We start from the raw sequence: 26,616 nt of genomic DNA on the forward strand, positions 1-26,616 counted from the left end.
TTTCGAGCAGTTTTTTATTTCTCCGCTAGACGTCTCTCATGTTAATCGAACTGTGGCGACCTGCATTACCGGCATCCACCAGAGATCCACCAGAGAGGGTACGTTTTTGATGAAATTGTGGCCGCATGGTCACTTCCTTCACTCTTCATGAAAGAGCGAAATGATTGCCCGATAGGAGTTACCTTGCGAAAGGTTTCTCAGTCAATTGTATTACTCGATATTACAGAGGAGTTCGCCTTTGAATGTAATTTTTGAAGATTCTCTTCTTATGCACGAACATTGATAAACAATTTTATAGAAACCAAACGAAACGCGGCCTTTTAAACTTGAAATTAAACTTATATTCCGATATATGAAATCAATTTATAATTTTATTTTTATTCGTTATAGTTATTTGTTAAATAAATTATATTGTATTGTATTATACAAATACAATACAATGCTTAATACAATAGCTTCGAAACAATTGTTTTTGATAAAAATATCGAGTATTTTGATTAAGTGTGTATGCTGTAGTAGAAGGAAAAATTTGATGTAAGAGATACATATACATAGTATGTATGGATAATTTGTATTTTATTTAAAAAGAACATTATAAATGACGAACAACATCTTTCATATCTTTCCTATTTTTTAACTATCTTAATTTATTATACATGTCATCATGCCAAAGTAAAGTTAGAATTCTAATATAGCTCAATATCATTATATATATATATATATATATATATTTATTTATTTATTGGTTTGTGGATTATTTGATTCTTTGCCTTCTTTGAATTATCGCTATTACTCCGGATTCTACTCTTCCTATATGATGCCCTTAGTTTTAAGCTTCCATTCATGATGTTCATCAACTCCCACATTCCTTTCTCAATGGTTTCCCATTTTTTGGGCATTCCCTATTTCTTAATACGTTTGACTTAACTTCTTTATACATGGGCCGTTTACTTAATATATGGTTTCTATTTTCTATTCCTCCTATATTATATATTTGACACGATGGCAGGTTTTCTTCCATTATTTGTCTTATTCCAGCTTTTGGTGTTACATTACATTACATTTATTAATGACCGATATATAATTTATAAAAAATGATAGATTGCTTTATCGTGCATCAAACACAACAACTAAAAATTTATTAAGGAAAATGACTTGCTTATATTATGTTTATATGTACCTACAACGAGTGTAGGAAGTATTTATAGAACGAATGATTACTATTAAAATCTTATATAGTAACATGTATTAAACAACATTGCACAAGTGCATTAGTAACATTTAATAATATCTAATGTGTATTTCTATAAATGTAAAAGGATACGTCTTTTAGTTCGTTTTTTGTACATGATCCTATACCCACATTCTCGGCATCGAATTGGATCTCTTGGGCGTATTTCATTATCATGATGACATTCTACAAAAACAAATAAATTATATACATATTTATAGAACAAAAGTTTGCATACAGGTTATGAATGGAACACACGAAGATACTAATAAGTTGATAAAAGCTTATGTTTCGTGAAATAAAAAATGGACTCAAAGAATTTTTAATGTTATACAATATTAACATCTAAATTAAGACGATATAATGAAACATTTATTTAAATAAAACGAAGACTTGACAAGTACGATATTTTTATTAATGTCGTTACTCAATCAAAACTTTTATCAATGTATAAATTGTATGATGAAAGGATGGAGAAAGCAATATTTACACAAAGTTTATGTTTATTTCGAAAATACGTGACAGACACAAAAAGTGAGTGTCGTAATGCGACATAAAAAGTGAGGTTAGGAATATTTCACGTTTATTATCTTAACTGTACCTCCGCAAATGTATACCATAGCCTGTTTTGGCGTCGATTCCGACTTGCTAGATTCCATTGTACCCAATTTTCAATCAAAAACCTTTGGCGTTTCGCAATAAAGTTTACTGACTATCTTGTTAATCGATTGCGCACTTGCTGCTTGTGCATAAGTACCTACGCAAAGAGCAAGTGACTGTCTTTCTCCCATTCCCTCTTCCTCTCCCTCTCCCTCTCCCTCTCCCTCTCCCTCTCCCTCTCCCTCTCCCTCTCCCTTCCCCCTCTCTTTCATCCTGTTAACCTTTTTGTAATTTTCGAAAATTAACAATTTTTTTTCTCGACAACTTCGACGACATTGATTGGCTAAGGTTTGTAAACTATTTTTTCAATTCATTATAGTGAAATGTGGTATACATAGTGTTTATCAACTCTTTTTTGTGTCTAATTTTTTAAAAACTAAGCAGCCATATCTGTGTACGGAAAGAGGCATTTTTAAGATCTTATTAAATTTAGTAAGTGACTAATAACTCTATCATTAATATGGCACAGAAATTATGTTTTTATATCTTATCTATTTCTTTCTCCCTTCTTATTTAGTTTTAGTCGTAAAATTTGCAATTTGTAAGTAAAAATATTTTGATACTAGCCTTTTTTCTGGAGTCGAACTAGTTCGAGAAAGCAGAATAACATTAATAGCAAGCAGGATGTCTCTAGAAATAATAGTACTGCGTTTGTACCTACTAATAGACACGATAGCAATAGTATTCTTGTCACTTTTATACATTCGAATTAATAACACTCGAGCCTCGTGTAACAATTTACTGTTAATAACATACTTCTCAACAGCTCGTAAAAATACCATTGATAAATCGCTGCTGAGATTCCGTCAATCTTACAATAAATTCTCAACGTCTTTCATACAAATAAATTTGAATAAAGTTGATTACACGTGATTACTAAAACAATTGTGTCAAATCTATTAGTAGTGTTTTTATTTTGCTCTGATGTAATAAAAACATGACAGTATTTTCATGTTTTCATCCATAGAATCTCATACGCGTATTGCCGTCGATAAGTCTGTGCATATTTAACATAATACATATAATATGCTATGCATTGTACAAATGAAATATCGTACGTATGTACGTTAAACGAATCTTCTAACTTTCAAGAAATATCCCCATATTAAAAAATATCAATCCGTTATATCAATCATACGCATGAAGAAAATACGTTTTTCTCATTTTGAAAATTAAAATTATACTTGTGTATTATAGTACATTTAATAAGATGCTTCACAAGTAAATATTACCGGTACGGTAGCATTATGTCAAATAATAATATTAAGAGTAAAATTATAAAGGACTGAGAAAAGAAATTGAAATTAAGTAAACTTTTAACCAACTATATATATTGGATATGCAAGTTAAATTAAAAGTTTTTTATTAGAAAAATATAAAAAATGTCAATGTTGATAATAAGATATATATTTCTTTCTAAAATATCGATAAATTATTATACTTGATAGGATATTAATGGTATACATATATGAGAATCAATAGTTACACAGTTATTCGTTACTCGATACATTTACATTAAACACACATGCCAATATACGTACGTATGTACATATTTTACGTATATTTAATTCGAAATTAAAATACATTATTTTACTGTAATTACTGCTACATTAACAAAGTTATTGTAGAAAAGTTAAACAGAATTTTGTTTAATATGTATACTAGTAATTTCTCCTATATTCCATCTAGTGGATACAATTAAAGTAATGTGATATATAACTTAAGTCGTATAATGATTTTACAGTCGGTCATAATATTCAAAAATAATTAAGCGGCTTCCCGTGTCTTCCTATAATAAGCATTAATTTAAAGGAAAGAAAGAAAGGACGAGGAGAAAATGAAAAAATATCGAAATTGGTAAAATTGAAGGAATTTTTGTATGCGCACGCGCTGTGAAAGAGAAATCAGAAATCAAAGAGGTCTCCCCAGCAACAGAATTCAGTAAGTCCAGCAGCAGCCGCCAGAGGTAACAGCATCACTAACACGGCCAAGAATTTCGAGCCAATGGTAGCGCTTGGCAACGAATGGCGGGATGAGTCAGGTTAGCCGATTGGTCGGGCAATTGCCAAGGGAGCTACGGTGGGACAACGGATAAACAGACTTCAAAGTTTCGTAGTGCTTGCAGCGCAGGAACACGCAGAGGGAGAGTCGGTGTCCGCGTGCGCATGTTTGCCGCGAATCTTACTTCGAATCCTTACACAGTGAAGATTAATATTTCTGGTGATACATTTCTGGCGAATTGCTATTTGTCACATGGTTTTGAACACTTTTCATGCAATGTCATGTTGAAATAACATCATGTTGAAGTGACAAGTGAGAAATGGGAATATATCGTCCGGAAAGGCACGAAGATGGATGAAATGGAAAACATAAGTATCTGCGAGACACCTTGCATCACGATAAACTCGAGCAATCGCAGTTGGCACGACAGTGTTAACGACAGTGGTTATGTGTCTATTACTCCTCATTCTGGCGGGTATACACCAATAATTTCAAGATACAGGTCTAGAGTGAGAGCTACTCCAGATTATACAGGAAGAGAAACAGTGGATATACTGGCGCTCCTTGGAGACAAAAGCAATCATTGGAGGATAGTGTCTAAAATATTATCCTTCCTTGGACCGCAGGATCTTTGTTCAATCAGTATGGTGTCGAAAACATGGAAGAGAATCTGTATAAACGATTCTAGGGCCAATACCAGAAGACTGATCCATGTAATACTCAGACAGAATGCCAAGGAAAATCTAAAATTAATTAAAAAGTCAAAGATAGAAGGAGATATTCAAAGCAGTCCTAGGAGCAGATACGCCAGGAAAGGATACTTGTTAGAGGTACAGAATCTTCTGCAAGTACCAGGAAATCAACTATCACCTAGCAGTCCACCTGTTTCTCCCAGCAAAGTAAAATTCCACTCTTTCGTCAAGGTAAGTGAATTCTTTGATTAATATTCTCCGGTTATGTATCGTGGAATAACTTTTCATTACGGAATGGCATAAGATTACTCAGTTTTCTATTCAAAATGCTAGGATATTGTCTTATCAAATGCAGGATAAATAACAGGCAAAGATAAATAAATATAAGTGTAACTTGAATTATTTTATCTCGTTTTGTACAATCGTATGCAAAATTAGATTTTATATAAGATTACCTTCTTTCTTTTTAGATGAAATTCTATCGTAGTCGACAATTCGTGATAAATTTCACGCTACATAATAATATATAAGATAAGAAATTCAGTTAAACAACTGGTTCATTAACCTGCTTGTGCCTGTTTGCACGAACGTGAGAAAAAGTGCTACGGGTACGACGTTCACGCATCTTCTAGAACGCGAACGTTGCGTATTTAGACGATATACAAAGTTTCTTTCTGGGGATCGTATTCGATCCCCGTAAAGAAAGAAATACATATATGTTTTACATCAACCGGAATCATATTCTTCCCTCTTACCGTACAGTATCTCTAGATACTCGAGTAACACAGCCTTTCAACGAGTATTCGTTGTTGTATTCTTATCATTAAATATCGAGTCTCGAAGAAATATTATTTTTGATAAAAATTTGCTGCTGTATCGATTTGAATTAATCTAGATTAATTAATCTGGATTATTATCCATTAGGCAGAGGGAGTGGGGGACCAATTGTTAATCGATGCTTAAAAAGCATCCCGACACTTATTTATTTTCAACAGGCTCGATCAAAAGACTACGGATACAAGAATTTTTCGATGATTTTGTCCTTTGTGATCATCGTAGTTGAGGATAGTGGAAATTATAATTGTTAAACGACGCGGAAATATCATATATCGTTCGAAAAGCTCTTTGCGTCTCTAAATTGATTAATTTTTTATAGAAAGATTAACGACTTGAAACAGTGATATTATCTAAAATGAATAAGTACTTACATACCTTAAGATGAATACCTTAAGGTGCAGTTAATTTTAACATATTACTAGAGTGTGAAACGTACATTCTTATATATATGTAGTCTCTAAGAGAATTGCATAAGAAGATGGTAAGTGATTCTATCAGTGATCGATCGATCTTTTTGTCTATTTATTCAACGGCATTTACAATCATCAAGCAATCTATCAAGGACCAACGTTCATTTAACGCAACATCTCTGTTCGATTAATTTACGTTATTGAATTCTATTTTTTAACATTGTGTAATCTAGGGCTTCGGTACAGCATATAATATTTCGATACGTTTGTTACACCTTGATAAAGTAATACATATATTATTTTACGTTTCTTAATAATATTACGTTTACGTGTTATCTCGTTGCTAGGTTCGTAATCTCTAATTAATTTGTAGAGCTTTTGGTAAAACTAACATGTTGTTAATTTTAATGTTCGTGACGAGTGTTGGCGTGCTTACGATCGGTAATTACATTGTGATTTGTCGTAAGACGCGATTGTTCGCGGGCTGAGAATAAAAATATTTATAATCGGATCATAGTTTCGCTTTTATTGAATAATAACAACGTACATACATATAGTCATATTCGATGAGCTCGATTAAGGTGAAGGCTGTAATGTGGCGAAGAGATATTATGTTCGATATGAAATATCGTCAGGCGTATCTAAACCTATAATTAGGTAGCTTATATTCTCTCTCTCTCTCTCTTTTCCGTCGTTGCTGTGCCGTCCGAGGTTATACTTTTACAAGCAGAATTTCGAAGAATAATTAGAGAATGGTAACGGATTGGAACTCGGTAGCTTAGGATTTCGTTCAACAATCTTATAGCTTGCCTATGCATATACGTATGTATGTATGTCGTGGACGTGATTTGCACATGAGCGAACGAACAAATTCGAATTAAGCAACATAATTGTTTCGTCGGCGAGATCATCCGTTTGACGTTGATTTATTGTGATTTCTTCTTTGAAATGCCGCTGGCTCGTCAACCGTGACGGTAGATACGATATATTCCAGTGCTGAAAAATCACCCTCTCGCGACGGATGACGAGCTTTTGGCGCAGCAAATTCTCCGATCTTTAGCGCTAATTTAAGTGTATCGAATTACTAGAATACGAAAGTTTTTCGATAAGTAGCGTATTAAAAGAATACAATAGCCGAGAAAAGTCGACGATGTTACGTATTCGCTCGAACACTTACCCACGACAAATTTCTATGAAAATACTGTATGCATTATACGAAAAACTTGAAATTTCATTAGAACCGCGAGGAGGCGGCACAACTATCGTGATTGTATGGTAACAGTAAAATTTGTAATCAATCCGAAAACACGCATGCAAGTTCTCAGACATTTATTCGAAACATACGATCAGTGTGTCGTTAATCGACTGTTGAAATACTTTCACGAGCCACTGTATATGTATTTAAAGAACATAATTTCCGAGTATTTTTACATCACGAATTTCGGGATAGTTTTATAAAAGAGATTTCAATATTTAAGAATATATAGATTATACGTCAGATTTAATGAAACTTAAAGGAACAGCAGAGTATCGCTTTTATTTTCTATGTCGAGTAATTCTCGAGTAATTCTCGAGCAATTCTCGAGCAATTCTCGAGCAATTCTCGAGTAATTCTCGAGTAATTGCCGGATGTTTACACATTTTCCATGTTACGTAACCAGGGCTCTTTTTGCTTGTTGCTGAATTATCTTTGAGGCGATTTGATTCTAGGGGAAAGCAAGCCACGCGCGAACTCGTTTCCCTTCATTCATGGTCAAGCATATTAATGGTAACGTGTGTCTACTCTGTAACCGGTGTTGCGCCGCGCTGGTAGTACGGCAACTACCTGCCGTTAATGTCGTTTGCACCTACAGCTTTCGTCGGTGTGCATTTCTTCTCGCGTTAAATCGCGATAGTAGTAGATTAAGCAGATTAAGGAGAGTAGGCGACCGCTTTGTTATCGCGGTGTGAGTAACAAAAGCTCTTCGGCATGGCATGCGGCACTCGAAGGTCTTTTGTTGCACGCATCGCGATAATAAAGTATTCGTCAATCTCTTTATTAAACGAATTAGCATTGCATTCCGCGAATTAATTTCATACAATCTTTCTGAACGATCATCGTCCTGGCTTCGCTTTAATTTAGTAAATCTTCGCGGTGTGAAATACCTCCCCCTTGCCTTTTTCCCACTATCCTAATAACCTCGTATTTCTAAAATTCTTCATTTCTCTGACAAATTCTCCTTACCGAATTACTTTTTAAATACGCATTTTCCTAATAAACGTAATTCCTCGAGAAATTATTAACATTGTGAGAGATTATCACAGACGATATCTTGCAACTTTATTTGCTGGCCGATCGATTTTCTAACGATACAAAAAGGTGCAACATCTTTCTTTATAGATTTTTCACTTTATGGCTTTATCGCTTTGTCGCTTTTCAAAAGCGTGTGATCACGCAGTCAGTGATTTCCCCCGATTGCCACTATTTCACTGCGACCTTTCCATTTTCTTAATATATACTTATTAAATATCGCTATCGCTATTTGTCTCGCTAATTTCTCGTTACCTCCTACCTCCTTTATTGGTCGTTGCAAAATACGTACTGTCGTATCAAGAGTTGAGAACGAGGTACAGTCCAACGTACGACGTCTGACAGGCAACAGACTTCATTGCGCACATATCAACTATCATTTCGTAAGGCGAACGAGCTACATATATGTACGAAATACAAGTAGTAATTACTCGTAATTAGTTGTAAACAGAATGGAAAAGAATAAGAAAGGTAGAATCAGCCGAGTCTCTGAGACTCGATTTCGGTAGCGGAGGCTTGAAACGAAACTTGCGGTTAAAATGAATTCTTCGACAAATAATGTGAAATATCTATTTTGAAAGATTTGATTAGATTCTAAATAGACTGAAAATTCTAGTGCGTTCATGGGAAATTTAAGGTTGTAGAAATGCATAGAGCGCATATATGCATGCACATGCGTAATATACAAAAATACGTAAGATTATCCGGAAGGAAGCACTCGTCGTGTTGAAACGTTACGTTAGAAGTAATTTTCAAATAATTATTCTCGGCAACGAGATTTCGTTGTGATACAAGCGTTGCGACGATGATATCATCCAAAGTTTTGATATCGGTTGAAAAGTACCAGGGGACTAAATAAATAACGTTTATTTCATTCGATGCGCGAGGTAATAAGTTAATCTATCGGAGCCTAATCTATTTTACATAATTGACACGAAACTGGTGCTACCGCGGCCCCCTTCTAAGCGATCTCGACCTCACCGCGAACCCCGGGTATAAATATAATTCTCGCTTTCTTGGGGGTAGCGCGTGTTAACATTTTCATGCGAATATACACGAGGTCGTTTAATGTTCCCCGATAAAGTGAGTCGAGCGGCCGATATATCACAGGGGAGAGACTCTTTTCCTTCTGCATCAAAGACGCAACGAATCTTTGCCTTTGGAGGGCAAGCCGCCGTTAGCCCTCGGGCAAAAACCGGCCGCAGAGAACAATGCGAATATATTACAGTATTCGATGCTAAAACAAAGAGCCGAGCTGCTCTTTTCTTTGTCTTTTACGAGGGTTACATCGAGACGCGACACGCTAAACCATCCCGTGGTTAACCGAGATCGTTCCACGAAAATCGTCGCCTAAAAATTTTGCCTGTAAACCGCTTCCTCGAACGCTTCTGTCAGTTATACGTCCGATGCGGTGGAAAGGTATTTGTACGATAAAAAATCTTCACTAATTTGAGAAATTCGATTGTTCGAACAACGTGTGTTTTGATCAGCTGGGACAATGAACGTTTCTATCTATCGAGTACATAAAATGGGACTATCGATGGGTCAGCAGCCAACTTTGCAGCCCCTGTGGTTCAGAATACGCATTTAAATATTAATTTACGCAGTTAAATATTAGTAAAAGTTTCAATATTCCCACTTTAATTTTCCACTTTCAATAGTGTATACGGCGTATAAATATTTATCTCAAAAGTTCAATTCCACTACAAAAAATTTATTAATCATTCCTGCTTCATACGTACGTACGTACGTACGTACGTATGTATGTATATATTTCTTTTGGATTTGCAACATACCTGCCAACTTTCTTCTTTTTTTTTTTCTTCTTTTTCTTTCTTTTCTTTCTTTACTAAGCCATTTTTCGCTTTCTAATTAATTCTTCTGTTTATCGATAACATAGCTGTCGTTATTACTATATATTTCATAGCGAGTCAAATTCAAATCTTATTAATACGCTACTACATACGTAATTACGACTACATACACTCTCGTCTTACATACACGATAGATTCGTAAAAATTTTCTACGTTGGCGACGTTGGTGTAGAGATAGAGGTAATAGGTTACTTACACATTAAACGTGCCGGATACCGAATTAAATTTCAAGTTGTTTCTTGAAATCTAGTAAACGGCGCGAAACAATAAAATCAATTGGTCTTGTCTAACAGTTAGATTAACATTATTGTTCCCTATATATCGATATACATATATATCGTTTCAGTTTGCTTCAACCTCGGACAATCTCGAAAGATACCATAGAAATTTCTTTCCGCGGTAAGAAATTGTCATCAATCCGTGCATGGTTTAAGGTGCAGAGCAGGGTTTAAGAGTTACTTTCCCACCCCCCCCCCCTCATTTTCGTAAGGATTCGTTATTTTTTAACACGAACCATCGTGAGAGCAAAGTGTAAAGCTGTACCGTGGAAAGACTCTCTCGTTGCGACTTTCGCTTTCGTTCTCCCTCGTTTCCTTTCGTCTCGAATTCAAGAGGACAAGAGCTTCATTGTCCACCCTCGAAGATACGTTAGATGGTTGCAGGAAAACGTGCGACTCGAATAATTGCTTGCTCGACGGTTGATCCGTTCTGGTTGGTAAGCAATGCAGCGGCTTGAAATAATGGTTTCCTTAAAGTCGCGCGAGAGCGAAATGCACAGTTCTAGGGAAAGGAAGGAAGGAAGGAAGGAAGGAATTGTTCCATAATTAGCAACGGCTAGCGAGGGTCGTTGAGTGGTCGTATAAGTTAACAGTTGGTGCGGCCGGTTTCCTGTCGCAAGGAACTTTCCTTCCAGTTTCTTTTTCCGGTGGGTGCTTTGAAATTTTAATCGATGACACCGCGTTTTAACCGGACCTAACGGATTTTGTCCGAGTCTTTCCACTTTTCGCCCCAAACGAAATCGATCACAGTGTCGATGAGAAAATTGCGCGCGATACGATTTAAAGAATTTTGAATGCACTGCAATTACAAGATATACATCAGATATATATCAGAAGTATAGTGCATACTTTCTACAACGTTTTGTAATAAAACAATTTTCTATCGACGTTCTGCTATTTTAATTGTATTCTCAAAAATGTGAATCTGCATAAAAATTCGCACTTTACCGATTAGTTATCAGCGTTATAACAAACGTGCTAAATACTTGAATAAATACAACGATGTACGAGTACTTCTTGTAGCCATTGTAAGCGTGAAGGAAACTTTGCGGGAATTGGCTGAAACCGTTGGTTATATTTTTGAAATTTTTAGCTGCTGTGCAACGGTGCTGCAGCAGCATTATCACGTGCACATATTGACCCAGTAGTACCGAGCACCTGGCCAGGTGTATCCTTCGTTTCTCGGTGCTTCATGAAGCGTAAAGCGGTCTGGCAACGGACGAGGAAAGAGACCTCTTTGTACGAAATCGAGCAAGATGGAAATCGTGGTTGGATTTCGAGCATTTTAGTTTTTGCGCATTTATAGAAAATGTCAATGAACAACGATTGCGAGCATAGATCTCACCTCTTTAGCTGACTCCGTAACGATACGAATTTGTATAAATATCCACCATCTATTTACTACGATCATATAGGCCATTGACACTTGCCACTTGCTGGCGAATAAAAATTCTTCAGACAACCGTTGTAATTTATCCTTGGATATACGTTTCGTTTCAATTAGAAACGTTATTGCGCGACCAGTCTCGTACCGTAACTGCCGTGCTAATTAACGTTTGTCGTTGACGCGCGATCTTGCGAATCTAGTTTAATTAGCCGATATTATTATTAATTAGCCGGCTTTATTCTACCAAAGATGAACTTTTTCTAAACAACGAGACAATATCTTTTGATTTACTTAACTTAATAGTAGCTTAATAGTATTTTTATTCGTTGTTGCCAGCAAACATTCTGTTTTATTCGATTGTAAGTATGTATGTAGAAATTCCGTCCACATCTATATAGATAGAGATATATATATAGTCGCCGAGTTGATACGTTTTTGCCGAAGGTATCTAATTTAATTGTTGTTGGTATCAGCAATGTAAATAACATCGAGCCGAGTTCAGACAAATTAATTCCTACAAAATTTGCCTACCTCCTTGGTTGCTAATAACGAAGAAGTAATACAAAGAAATAATTATGCATTCATGAAATTCAAGAAGGATACACATTTGTAAGCGAGACGTAAGCACCATCCGACACGCCGCACCGTTCCTGCAACCCAATGAAACTTCTATCGTTTACAGAAAGGATAAGTTACGTTAGACGGTTAAAAGGGATTCGCGGAATCCGCAAAGTATTCCTTGAAAACGGCAGACAAGTTTACACTCTATGTATATTCACGATTCGATAACGTAACTCTGTTCAACTACGATGGGAAAATGTCACCCTTTATAATAACTAGTCACTAGCTATGTATGTACAGCGTTGCACAGTGGCGTGCAAAAGTTTCTGACACTGGCCGCAGTGAATTTTTTACTTTATGTTCGAAAAGCGTTATATCAAGCTATATCGAAATAAAATAAAAAAAAGAAAAGAATTTAAAAACACTAATTGTAAGGCTAAATCCATAAACTGAATCATATAATCGTCGTAAGCCTACACGTTAAGAATCAACTAACAGAAACTAACGAAAAATAATTGTAAAATATCGAATCATCGAGAAACGTTGTCGTTTTTGCAAAATCTCCCAATTAAAAGGTGAGTAAAAAAAGAAGGATCCATTGAAAGGTCCGTGGTCGGCAGTCGTGTGGTCGAAAGATCGATCGCTATCGGCATTGTAATCTCGGTTTCTGTTCTTTCGAGCAGGTTTCTCGGTGTTGGCGCACCTATACGTACGTATGTACGCAGAATGTAGAATGTAGTAGAGTTGTGAGCATTAAGGGGTGACGCAGGGCTGCACACAGGGCGGCTGCTGCTGCTGGTATGCGTATAACGAGCAGCAGCAACGGGCAAGCTCCTCTGGTCCCACGATTCGCGGAGCGAGAGCCGCGCAAAAAGGTCCCAGGAATGCCTCGGTACCTCGATAAACGCGTTAAATCGCGTGGGCAGCTATCGACTGAACGCTTGTTTCCAATCCACCCCCTTTGCCGTTTTCAAATACGGATTTCTGTCAAAGTAGCTCGCGCTATGACTCGTTCCCCAAAAATTTTAAGAGATCTCTCTCTTCTTTTCTATTAGTTAAGAGTTAGAACAGTTAAGAACCGACGCGATAGGGTATACATCGTGATTATAGTAATGAAATATGAAAATTGAAATCCAAAAATATACGTATGTATGTATATAGAAGTTACATGACGTTTATTGCAAGCATACAGTTAGTGATAAATTAATACAAATATGTACGGAATAAATAGCGTCATATATCTTAGTAATGCGTACAACGAGTAATTAATTAACTGTTCGAATACTTTGACGATGTTTGCAAATTTATACTTATTTTCATTATATTTTCAGAACTGTCTTAAATTTTACCAATATCATCACGAATCGTTTCTCGTTACAGCGACAACGAAATTTCAAAATGTTTATGTATAATATTTCGATAAAGAATTCCTGGCACTGTTCGTATCTTGTTGCTGTCAGAAGTGAAAGCGAAAGAAAATTTTTTTAAGAAAATAAGGAGTGGCAAAGACATTGACTTACAATTATGTAACTACAAGAGCCACTATAATAAAATGTACGATAGAATATCCAATGTGCATTCAAATCTAGGATTATCTAACTTATTATTAACAGATGATACATGTACACTGTATACGGCATTATAAAGTATTACAACTAAGCGAGCAGGTCGTCTCTATATCTCTACAAAGCAGAACTTTACTTAACAAGTAAAAGACAGGAAGGATGTTGAATATTTGAATGTATCCCTGAAAAATGAAAACATGCTAGATAGTAGATAGTAGATCATTTTAACTAGGGGGTAACCTCTTTTTTCTAGTTTTTGATGTAATTAAAATAACGTAATTACAATTAATCCTCTTACATGTACGTATTTTGTTTGCACACAATAAATTCGAATTTTACGAATATTCGTGTTCTAACTTTTTATGGATGACGGATTCGCCGTTTACAATCCAACCAGGAAGATAGTTAACGTTAAAGCAATGCCGAAGGCAAAATAACGTTTTATCAGCTTCACATCTGAGTTGCAATTTGGTGCGAGCAGCAATTATAGGGCGCCGACCTCTCTCTTGTGGTTTCGGGTTTCCGAGAACAAATTTCGGAAAAAAAGAAAAGAAAAAAAAAAGAAAAAGACAGAACATGTCTGGAGCTCGATAAATGCAGTAAATTGCATGGGGAGGCACCTGCAGTTGATTGCTTTCGGTTCACTGACGCAAACCCATGCGGCAAGAAGTTTATAAAGATGCTACAAGTTTAAAAAAAGTATTTATTCGATATTAACTAGTTGCTGCATACAGACAGCTAGTCATTCTGTAAACTGAAAATTTTTATTTTCCAATTTAGTACTTCGTTATTTGAAAACCATGACTCGTGTATGAGAAATTTATTTTATAGAAAGTTTCTCTAGGAAAAACTGTTTTCCGATTATTAGTACTAAAAACACACTTGCTCTCGTATTTTTGCAAAGAAGATGGAAAACGCTCCAAAATTAGGAGCAGTTTCCTTGAAAACAAGTATATTTATGTTTTAGTTACCTGATAACATGCAACATAGCTAAAATACAACGTTACTTGGACGCAATCGGGACCGTTAACAAATGAAAATTAGTAACCAAGATCATGTCAGATTTATAACATTCTACATATATTATAACTCAATATTCTGCACATTAAAAGCAAATTAACTAAAGTCAGTACATAGTGTAGCAGTTCATTAAAAAAAAAAAAAAAAAAATCTTAAGCAGTTCTTTTTCTAAATTAGTTAACGATTGGTTTCAGCCAACAAGTACATAGTTCCTTCATAATTCAGTTGTTTTTAATATCTAAAATTGCGCACGGGCCTGTGTTTCATGAGAAAATGGTAAAAGTCATAGTAATTATAGATAATTTTCTAAATAGACCTCTAATTCGTTTATATCAATTTCGTTGTTGCAAAAATTTGTCTTACTTAATAATATGATTTATTCTATTTGATCATCTATAACGTTTTTCCATCGACACTTACTATTTTCCATTAAACCATCTCTTAATATTGGAAGAAAACATTGTGACACAGTACAAATTGATGCGAGAGGATTGTTAGCAAAACGATTGAAAGATGTAGACGGTTTACAAAACTTGCAGCAATTCTTAAATCGAGATGACAGATGTCTCGGTGTCTGCAGCATAATCACGTTGAAAAAATATGACAAGACGGCACCTGCCAGTGATAAATTGTAATTCTGCAGGCATTTAAGTAAGCAACTCGAGTTAGTCACAGTGAAGCTTTACACTTATAATATAACCATTTGTTCGAGGAATTTAAGCTCTTAATTTTCTTTTGTAAATGTTTCGTAAATAGAATCGTAGTATTTTAAAAAGCGATTTATCAAACATGAACGAATATTGATTTTGAAAATATGTTATATATCGCTTCCCTGTGTTAACCAGTGTTTAAAATTACGATTTATCGTTTAACTTTATTATCGTAGCGTTAAAACGTTTTCAAGGTGAAGCAACTATAGCGATAAATAAAAATATTGGCACACGTTAGATTTTCTTCAATTTCTCGATACTGTATAAATCTGTAGGATATAATTTTCCAGCATGTAATCCTTATCGTAATTCGTCACTGTTAAGCATTGGTATTAATAAACCCTACAATGCATAAATTCTTCTCGGTTTATATATCATATGTATATATATAAAAAGAAAAGTTTATATATAAAGAAAGAAGAAAATTGAAAGGATCAAAGCAGAAAGAAAAATGTTATAAATATAGATGATTAAAATTGATAATAGGGTGTAGGGAAGATAGGATAGGTATACTTACATACTACACATTGCATGTGTGCACCACGTGGCTTTCGATTCGCATCGGTTATGTCTTTTCCGGCCGACACCAGGTATTCTCCTCGTTCTCGTCGCGTTGGTCAACCACGACCTTTCTCCTTCCACAGTATCACCTGTGGCACCCTCGCTTCTTTAATCGAAACTAACGACACAGTTGTGTCCATCCTTCCGGCATTTCTATAACTTATTCACTATCTTCGTTCTCATCGAACGAACGACATTCGTCTCCCTTCGTTCTTTTCTTCTTTCTTCTTTTCTCAAAGTACAATGTCAAAGCAATGTGGGTGGTATTTTAGGTTCGATTAGGTTTACAAAATTTCTGTTGAATAAATATTGCATGTTAAATACATAATGGAAAACTTATTTTTTAGTTTTTATTCGATTAATTGCGAATTCTTGCGTCCCGCAAACAAGAACGTTGCTTTAATCAACGATCTTCGTAAGGATAGCAAATTTGACTACATTACGAAATTGCGAATCAAATAAAAAATGTCTGAATTAAGATATATCTATAATTACGTAGATCAATAACATTAATATGGTTAGAAGCGAAGGTGTGGTTTAATGGCTAAATAGAATCCGGTGTTCATCGTTACGAGTAAACGACGAGCAATTGTCTTTTTTATATCTTAAGCGTTACCGTATATCTGTACTGTATATCTGGTACTGCTTATCGAATTAATCGTACGGTTTAATGATTCGAAGAAAGTAAATAGCGTATATCAACATTATGCAACCGAAGCAATAGGAAAAGTGAGAAAAGATCATAACCAGAGACACAGCCTGGCCCAAGGGTCGACAACTTCCGGCGGAGATACGAATTGAGTCCCTACTCTAATCTCTGAGGATTTTATCTCGCGCAGTAACAAGCAGAGATCGTGTACGTTACTGCTGGAACCCTTTAATCCTTCTGTGAACAGATAGTATCAACTGCAACGTCAGGATAATTCCACATAAAACGAACGCTTATAAATTTACCGCACATTTCTGCAAACATCCTTTCGCAAAGTTTCTGCGTACCGTTACACTGCAACTAATATTTATCCTATGTTTCGCACTGGCTACGTTTGCTAAACACTATACTTGATACATGTAAATTTTAATACCAAATGATGAAATTGTAACATCAAACGAAAAGAAGCCAATTTCAAAAATGTCAATTTTGCCTATGTCAAGAATTCAATTCAAGTCAAACGTCTATTTCAAAATATTTAACTTTTTAAACAAACAAAAAACGCGAAAGTAATTCTCTGTAGAATTTGAAGCATCACTTTGAAAGGACGAAATCATATTTTATCGTAAATTGAAATTGGCACAAACGAAAGCTTTGATTGTTTGAATAATAACTTTGTTTGTGCAACAATTATTTCCATCTATATAGAACCATGCTTAGTTCGATGCCGTGCCTATACGTGTTAAATGTAAATTAAATTAAATTATTGTACAAGTCAATTTAGAATGTTCTATAATAGCTTGAATGTAATTTTTATATATATATATATAAAATATATATAGAAATATAAAAATGATCCGTTTATTAAAAGCAGTCGATAAAACACAATTGATGATATGAAAAAATTCAAAGTTTATCGTAGTCGGTTTCAGGGTAAACATAGCGATAGAGACCAATGGTTGAATCCGAGTACGGCTTTGCTCGTAGATTTTCCTTCTTAGCTTCTCTCGCCATTCGTTATTCTTGACAGCGTTGGAGAGAATTTGAGAGAAGAGAAAGAAAATCAATAACGATTCGAGAATGAAAGAAGGAGAAAAGTATTGGGCTGTAAGCTGTAAGCACTCGGGGGTAAAAGAGCGGAGCGGGGAGAAGATAGGGACGCAGGAATGTACGGTACGACAGCTGCCCCTATCCCTATGGGTTTGCTTTTGAAACCCCGGCGACGCGACAGTGTCTGACGAAAGATAGTAATCCAATATGCTGCGAGAGAACGAAAGAGAAAGAGAAATGCAGCTGCACTATATATTTCATTCAAATAAATTTTACGTAACCAATTACACGTACGATTATGTATATATTTTGTTATTTTGCATCTGCTTGTTACTTGGGCGATATGATTGGCTTCGATCTGTCTTTTATGCTTACTTAAACAGTACATACTTTGTATATTTAGGAATTAGTTAAATAGACAATTGCATACAAATATCTTTTCAGCATATAATCAAAATTTCAGACTGTTAGAAATCGCTTAATAATCGTAACGTTAAGTTATTTGGAAAGGCGACTCGGCGATGCAAGAAAAGCTTATATGTAAGAAATTTATCTTTTCTTCTTCTTTTTCTTTGTCTTTTTTTTTTCCTTTTTTTTCTTTCTTTCTTTCTTTCTTTCTTTCTTTTCTTTTTTTTTTCTCCCAAGTCAGAACGTAGAACATTAGCGATAAGTTTTAAGTCGAGGATATTGTCTTCAGCATATATGTACAAGATATTTATCGATAGCTGCTGGTTGATGAAGAACTGTGAAATGGTTGATGATAGGAAAAGGAATATACAGACATCTTTTTATCGTTTTCTCGCGTGAAATGTGATACCGCAAAATCAAAATTTCTTCTCTTTCAAATTTTTCGAGGCTATATTAAAATCACTTTATATCTTTTAAGTAGAATTTGCACAATCTGCAACAAAAGGCAAGTTTTCTAGATTATGCCTCTTTCTTTCAATCGTTTTAAATTACTTATTCTTTTCTCGTTTGCTAACTTTCTACAATACGATCAAAATGTACTAGAACTAATTCATCTTAGTAGCTCGCTTTATTTATTTCCACAAGTCTTTCTTTTTTATACTGGTAGCACCGTGGAAAATTTTATGTCATTGTCATTGTTCGTTTACGCGTAACCTCTTGTCTTGTAATTTAAAAAAGCTGCTCCTGGCGATCTTTAACGTGCTGAATTTCGTTGAGCGAAGACTCCGCGTCAAATTTTGTCTTTGGAACGAAATTTACAGCGATGAGGGCATATCACGAAGAAGGATATTCGAATGGTAGAAAATGTTCAAAGAAAGCAGAGAACACGTCCAAGATAAGGATCGATCTGGAAGACTTTCCATTGCGAGAGGTGAGCGACGCTTGAATGAAGTCAATGAATGAAGTTAGAACTCGATGATCGACGACTGTCAATTAAAGATAGTGGCAAACGTATTGGAATATAATTTGGTTTCTGCTAGTCGATTTTGAAACGCGACTTTGATTTCGCACCATGATAATGCTTTCTCGCTCACATATCCTCTAACATACCCCATCGGGGTTCGTGAATTTTTGGCTAAAGATCCGTGTTCATTATCTAATATGTCTCCGTGTGACCTTTTCTTATTTCCCCGGCAATAAAATTATTGCTTCGTGGATCCCCTCGTTTTGAGTCTGAAGGCTATATCTCTAGTCTATAAAAAGTGATTCGCGGATTGGTGAGAACGTTGGCACAAGCGTATTGTAGCGGCAAGGGGGCCAAAATCAATTTCGATGAATAAATTCATAATTTATATTTTATCAGACCCAGTGACCACTTTTCGATCACGTGGACTTGAAGAATTCAAGAATTGTGACTGTTAAGTGAAGCAAGTTTCACAGGTGACAGATGCAGTATGAAATCTACAAAATTTCTTTCAAATTTAATATAAAAATAGATCGAAGATAAAGTAGATTTTTAAGCAAAAGAGTTTTTACGTTCACGATGGCAATTCAAAATTATTATTCGTAAATAATGTTACTCGTGGAACAAAGCATCGATGGTTATCATTTAACAGCGAATCGTTCAATTTTTATTATTTGTTGTGTCTAATAGATACAGCCCAACCGAGGATTAAAGCGGTGGTAAGAGAGGCTCGACAGGATGCGAGAGAGATAATAAAGAACAGAGCATGAAAGAGAACATAAAGAGAGAAACCTCCCCTACTTAGAATGATAAACCTTCGCTGGTGGAGAGCGGCAACTCGCAGCTGTGTTCAAAAAATGTTTTTGTCCACCGTTTTCTCCTTCTCTCTTCTTTTGCATCGTTACTCGCCTGCTCCTCGCCTTTGCATATACGCAGCCTTCTGAGGAAACTATCTAATTTACTAACGTTTATTACATCTTAAATAGTCAATGATAATATCGAAATATATATATTAGTTAAAGAATTATATTTTAATTAAAAGTTCGACGAGATATGTGAATGCACTACAAAGTACATACTTTTTTTTATATCTATACGCAGTCTTATGCAGGAGAGATTTTTAATCTGTTTAAAGCGGATGGTTATTATAAAAACCTCATTATACGATCATTATATCTATTATATAATGTACGATAGATGTGCATATTCATTGCATCTAGAATAGTAAATGACAATGTTTACATTAATTTATACAAATATCTAAATAAAACATTTATATTACAGATAATGAATTTAATGAAATACCTAGCAAAGAAATTTTGTGTAAATTATGTTATTCAAAGATTATGTTATAACCTGTACACTGTAGGTTTACTATATACAATTCCCTGGACGGATTTCAACAATGCAGAATGCCTGGTGCGTTTCGTTTTGCTCGACGCACACGTGCGTACGCATACATATCTGCGCGGTAAATAGCGGAAGTGCCTTGCAGATGACGAATCAATTTAAGATGAAACTGACACTACGTTTGCTTATTCGCAAGAGGATAGAAACATAATACGCCTCATTTTCTATTATGTATTTGAGTTAATTCAAAGATTATACAGAATTACGATATTTACTGTTCGATAAGGTATAACGGAGCTTGCCTCCTTCGCTATGTGTAGTTATTTCAATCGAATCGATAGATTGTATTATGTTTCTTATCTCTAAACAGTCAAAAAATAGGTTCATTCGTGCTTCGTTCATCTGCATTATACGTTGTGTGTTCTTGATAAATAACACTAGCCGCATCTACCATGCAACTACAAATATTAAAAAAAGCGATAACCGCATTAGCTAATGATATTAGTACACGAGGTGATAGATATGTGAACCATAGATAACGAGAGATAGTCGGATTATTATCTTTCTGCAGTAGGAACAATTAGGTTAAAAGACGTGACTCTTCACCCTTTCGAAATAAAACAGGAAAAGATATTTTATTCTTATTCGGGAAAATTTCAAAATTTGTCGATACAAATGTAAACTTACAGGATGGTGGAAATTTCTTCTGTCTTGAAATTCATCATACAAAGAAATTTATTCTATTTTTTATGGGTACAGAGGTACCTCTGTAATGAAGACACAACATAGATAAATTATTTCTGCTATAATAAATTGTTCGATATATATATATATATATATATATGTACATTATTGCGGATATGTATATCGGAAATATCTCGTTTTAATATTAACAGCGATATCAAACGGTAAATGGGAATATAAAGTAATCAAACGTTATGTTGGGAAAAGCATATTAAAAAGGAAATACAAATTTCTGCTTTAAAGAATCTAAATGACAAATCGTAGATAATCGTTGTTACCTCTGTGATATGATATTGTTATCAGTACGCAACATCTTGGACGCTTCGCGCGTCATTCGAAATTTCACGTTTCTATTCTAAGAAAACGAAAGACTCGTGTGAGAACATCTATATCTATGTATCTGACCTAGTAGATGGTAGAAACTGGTACGATTTAGCACGCACGAATGGATTAGCATCCGGATCGTTATACGCTATACATATATATATATATATATATACTGTGCACTGTGTTGTTCTATCGGTCGTTGCTTTTACTAGTTCGATCATTTTGCTGGTCTCTGACGTCACTAACCATATGATTGCTGAGTCATATGGTCCTAAGAACCCTTTGCATCCTGGACCAGCCAAGAACCTTGATTCATGCCTTTCTTGTTAACCCTTCGATTCCTAACAGGAGAAAAGCGAGAGTTGGGTTATGGAAGAAATCGTTGAGCTTCCTAAACAAAAGTCTCTACGTTTTTGCTTTCTTTATATGTGTACATATCTGTTCTTCTTCTTTGAGAAATGAAGTTAGGAATTGACTTTCTTTAGTTTTTATAACTTTGGATGAGTAAAAAAGAACGAACCTTTAAGCTTGTAGCTTATGTGCGGATTATTAATTATAAAAGAAGATTTTTACAACTTAGGTTCCTACTTATCCGATAAACCAGGCTTTCTTAGAATTGTTTTCCTAATGATCTGGTAAATAATGAATCTTACATTTTCCAGTATTTTAATCGTATATATATACACACGATATATTGTAATAAAATAATTATAATAGTTGCACAGATACGCGTGTAACGATGTACTCGTGCTTTTATACAGCCTAATAAAACTGTAATATCAGCTCTGTTATGCTATTTCACGTATTAATATTATTATAACTCTAGCACGTGCCGTTTATCCACCTTCTCTTCTCCATTTAACGAACTGCTGTGACTTCTTTCTCCTTTGAATCCCGAAAATGATATTCGCACACATCTAAGCCGTTGATCTCTAAATTGATTTTTCCAGCCCTCTTTCCGTAGCATAAGTTTGTTTTTGCGAATTCCAAACTTGCACTTTTTTATGGCAACAAGCTAATAACGGTCGTTGCTACAGTTCTATAAATCCGTGTTCACTTTCCCTCTATCTCATTGTTTTTGTACGACTTATTCAAGATTTATTATTAAAAATAAGCGCTTTGATATATTTGCTAGATTAATATCGTATGTTTTAACGATAATTAATAAAAAATGTAAGAAATCTTAAGTCTTTTATTTAGTCTTATTTAATAAATGAACTATCTAATGTTATCTCAAAATTACAATAGTTTAACATAATTTTCAGTATAAACACAATTGTGCACATTTACATATATTTCTTTCGTTTTGTGCACTTTACTCTCCAAACATGTTTAACAATTATTTCAATGCTTAATCGTTGTAATTCTCTATTCTCCGTCTATATTTTTGTGCTCTTTGGTCAACGCACGCCAGCATCAACATGTATTCCCGTTGCCGTTCTCGCTTCGTAGCTTATTTCCTTGGTCATTTGTCCCGTTCATCTTTTTCGCAGTTTTTCCTGGTTTTCTCTACGAAGTCCTTTGTAACTACACGTACAGACATACGTAGAACACTCTTGTTCTTCTGTTTCTTTATTCTCTGTTATCCTCTCTTTCCTTGCCCGTATCCTTTTCCTCCAAAAGAGATTCTGTCAGCGTCTTTCTTTCTGCGTCCGTTTATATTTCTATCCTCTTCGGATGCTTGCTCGTATCCTCTCACTCCCTCGGTTCGGAGTGTTTCGTCCTCCTCCCTCAATCACCTCTCTGTTTCGCTGGCATGCTTTCCGTCCTCTCCAGCCTCGTGTATGGACGGGCCTCTGGCAAGCCTCAAGAGCGAAAGAGAGAACGGTCCTTGTTGCTATGCAGCGGACGACAGGGTGATCCGCGCGAGGGAAAGAGAGAAGGAAACCGAAACGACCAGGAGGGCGACCGCTATGATTATTATTCGCAGGCCGAATAACCAGTGCGACCCTCCGGGGAAGGAGCCGCGTACTTGGCCGTGTTCGTTGGCTGCTCGGCCACTTTTTTACTACCTCTCATTCTCTCCCCAAGCTTCTCCCCATGCCTCTCTCTCTCTCTCTCTCTTTTTCTTCCTTCTATCACTCAGTTATCGGTTGCAAATGTGTGGTCTCTTATATGTATAAGTACATAGGTACACATGATTGGGAGCACTGAAATCGCACGCTCTTCGATCAACTTGCTGACAATTTTTTTTTAATTTCTCTCTTTATGTGTTTTATATATATATATATATATATATCGTATATTGCATTTTATATATTCATATATACACATATTATAATTTAACAATTAATAACAATTGTCGAAGCTTCTTATCGAAAATTTGGATATACTTGCTATACATACTTTATACGTCCAGATTTCTTAATATGTATCTCTCAAATTTATTGTAAACGTGTTATTTATTTTTTCAAATAATAGTTAATGGTTGTTCCGTTTCAAACATGTACATAGCTATATCATAAAACATTATCGAATGTGTTGTTGTTTAAATAGGTGAATAGTTTTAAATAAAAATTTAAGAAATAGCTTTTTACAGGTTTATTTGTTAAATTATACAGAGCCAAAAAGAATAAAACGATAAGTATCGAGTATGCGATTATGATGATCCCAGAAATATGCATATGTATATAGTGTATGGTTTATTGCGTGCAACATTTTTCATGTTACAAAAGAGGCACTATCCTCAACTGTAACATATTGAGCTGAGCGCGCGACTTCGTGTATACAAAATATATATGTGTGTGTGTGTCACTAAAGAGTAAGCTTTTGATCGTGGCAATAGAGAAGTAGAGATAGAAAAAAACAGACAGAAGCTTTGAGTTTGAGAGTTCGCACACCGACCAAGCTAGACACCAGGGCCCCTGATGACGTAATGTTGTTTACTTTTAAGCCTTCCCTTGGCAACAGGTCGCTTTCCGCGGGTCCGAGATGAAAGGATCGTCGCAGAAAGAGAGAGAGAGAGAGAGAGAGAGAGAGAGAGAGAGAGAAACAGAGAGAGAAAGAAAAAAAAACGATATCGTTGTTAATCGTCACCAAGAAACGCAAACAGAATATAATTAATGTGTATATGTATTTATAACAAAATGAAAATTGAAGTTTCGTTATTCAATTAGTAAAAATCTACGAATATGCCAGAATACAATAATACATATAAATACGTGCCAATTTTATTATTTCACATTAGTGAAGAATAAATATTTAAGTTGACATATGTATCTATAAAGGATCGGGAATAACATATTTCAGTACGAACAGTATGATTATAGTAAATAACATAAAAATTTGTAAATAGGATGTAGAAAAAAGGCGTGTGAAACGTTGACGTTCGTTTTGAAAAATTAAGCGTCTAGTACTCATGCGTATTTCTATGCTGACGAAAGGTTCTATAAAAAGGCACGATTCCAGAAGTGAAAGTTCATTATGCGAACTTGCATCGCGAAGAAATTTAAATTCGACCGAAAAATATTTTTTAGCTTTTCCTTTAACTTTTATTTAATTGACACGCTGCTAAAAAAACGCTTTGGCCCTTTAACCGAAAATATCATTTACATCGCAATATTATAAAATGATTTTACGCGTTAACATGTACATATATCTATAGCGATACGTACAAAACACGTTTCACTTGGATTCCGGTCGTTATCCTTGAGCGCAACTTTTTTGTGTCATTTACACCAGGAAATTTTCTTGAACTTTTTCAAGTGACACGAGTGCCTTGATCGATACCTTGAACTTAACAAATTTCGTATGTTTCTTGAATATGTGTGAGAAAATGCCTTTTTATGATCTAGGAATAGGAAAATACCTAAATAATTGAATATTTGAAGCTTACTGGACGGAAAGTGATGCTATTATACGACCGGTTTTATCGGAAAGAGTATATCTTCTCCGTAAGAGCGATTAACGTTCCAGCGGATATCCGTGAGTCTATAAACCGATTTCTCACGAGCTCCGGTCAGCTATTCGCGTCTCTCGGATTCCAAACTCCTCCTCTACGCCTTCGGTCTTGCACGACCTAGACAACACGCGGCAAACAACTCCGTGTGTAGGATAGAATGTGCTTTGAACGTCCTTGACTTCTCCGCTTCGGTAAACCGATGTGTAGTGGATGCACCGTTGCAACGGTGTTGTTGCCTCGTTTTCCGTTACAGTTTTTGATTAATTCAATAGCACGATCTCGTGCTATACCTATTTAAATCTGTTTCTGTCAGGAACTTAAAACGCGGAGAAGCGGAAAAGAGAACCGCGTTTACATTTTTTATGACTCTATATTATATTATTCATGCCTTTCGTTTAATTTGTGTAGCTTTCAATATACAGATACATGTATACCACCGATCAAAAGTACATGGATACTTGCTTACTTTTCATTTGATTTAATTTAATTAGAAAGTCACAAGTAAAGATCAGGCGTTGATGAGTAGCGATGAAATTTTGTATTATTATTTTATCATTACGCCACGATAAAATTGATTTTAAGTAATTAATAAATCTGCAAGAGTTAAAATAAGTTATGGCATAATTTTTTGATCAGATTTATTAAATTTTTTAAATCAAATTCATTTATGAAACATTTTGGGAAAGTAATTTGTCCTTGAGTTCCTCAAACTATCTACATATGTAGTTTTGTGCGTGCGCGTGCGTGTGTGCGTGCGCGCGCATATGTATCATACAGGTTGGGTAAAGGAGCTTTATTCCGTGATTAATTCAAGCAAAAATATTTGGGAACTATTACATCGATGAATCAGATTTCACATTTGACTGTACTGTCAGCCAATTTTCAGACAAATAATTGAAACGTATAATGTGTTCATGTATTACGTCGTTCGTTAATTACATATTATTGGGCTAACAATAAGACAGAGAATTAAACGATGTAATCTTGTTAGGAGGGATTACGTTAAAGTTTGCCAGTATTATTCACAAATTAAAAATTCGGTTGAACAAATTCTGAACGTAAATATGCTTACATGTTCAAGTATGAAAAATAACACGAATCAAAATATAAATACGTTAATCCTCGAACAGTATTGCGCGAGTTCAT

General features: G+C 35.1%; 2 protein-coding genes across 2 annotated transcripts in view; one reads left to right on the forward strand and one right to left on the reverse strand.

The window, feature by feature from the left end:
- Positions 1–559: 559 nt before the first annotated feature.
- LOC117213502 (DNA-directed RNA polymerases I, II, and III subunit RPABC4) lies at positions 560–2,015 on the reverse strand. Its single transcript, XM_033458885.1, has 3 exons — positions 1,833–2,015; positions 1,325–1,417; positions 560–1,130 (listed from the first exon to the last, which is right to left on the reverse strand). Exons 1-3 carry the CDS (start codon positions 1,888–1,890, stop codon positions 1,108–1,110), a joined length of 174 nt encoding a protein of 57 aa, XP_033314776.1. The 5' UTR covers positions 1,891–2,015; the 3' UTR covers positions 560–1,107.
- A 1,869-nt stretch (positions 2,016–3,884) lies between these two features.
- Positions 3,885–26,616, forward strand: part of LOC117213500 (F-box only protein 43-like) — a 47,490-nt gene continuing 24,758 nt past the window's right edge. The window contains exon 1 of the mRNA XM_033458882.1: positions 3,885–4,815. Within this exon, the coding sequence (XP_033314773.1) occupies positions 4,243–4,815 (573 nt within the window). The 5' untranslated portion in view covers positions 3,885–4,242. The remainder of the gene's footprint in view (positions 4,816–26,616) is intronic.

This window comes from Bombus bifarius, unplaced genomic scaffold (genome assembly GCF_011952205.1).
Source record: "Bombus bifarius isolate JDL3187 unplaced genomic scaffold, Bbif_JDL3187 scf7180000009111, whole genome shotgun sequence".
In the NCBI taxonomy this organism is placed as follows: domain Eukaryota; kingdom Metazoa; phylum Arthropoda; class Insecta; order Hymenoptera; family Apidae; genus Bombus; species Bombus bifarius.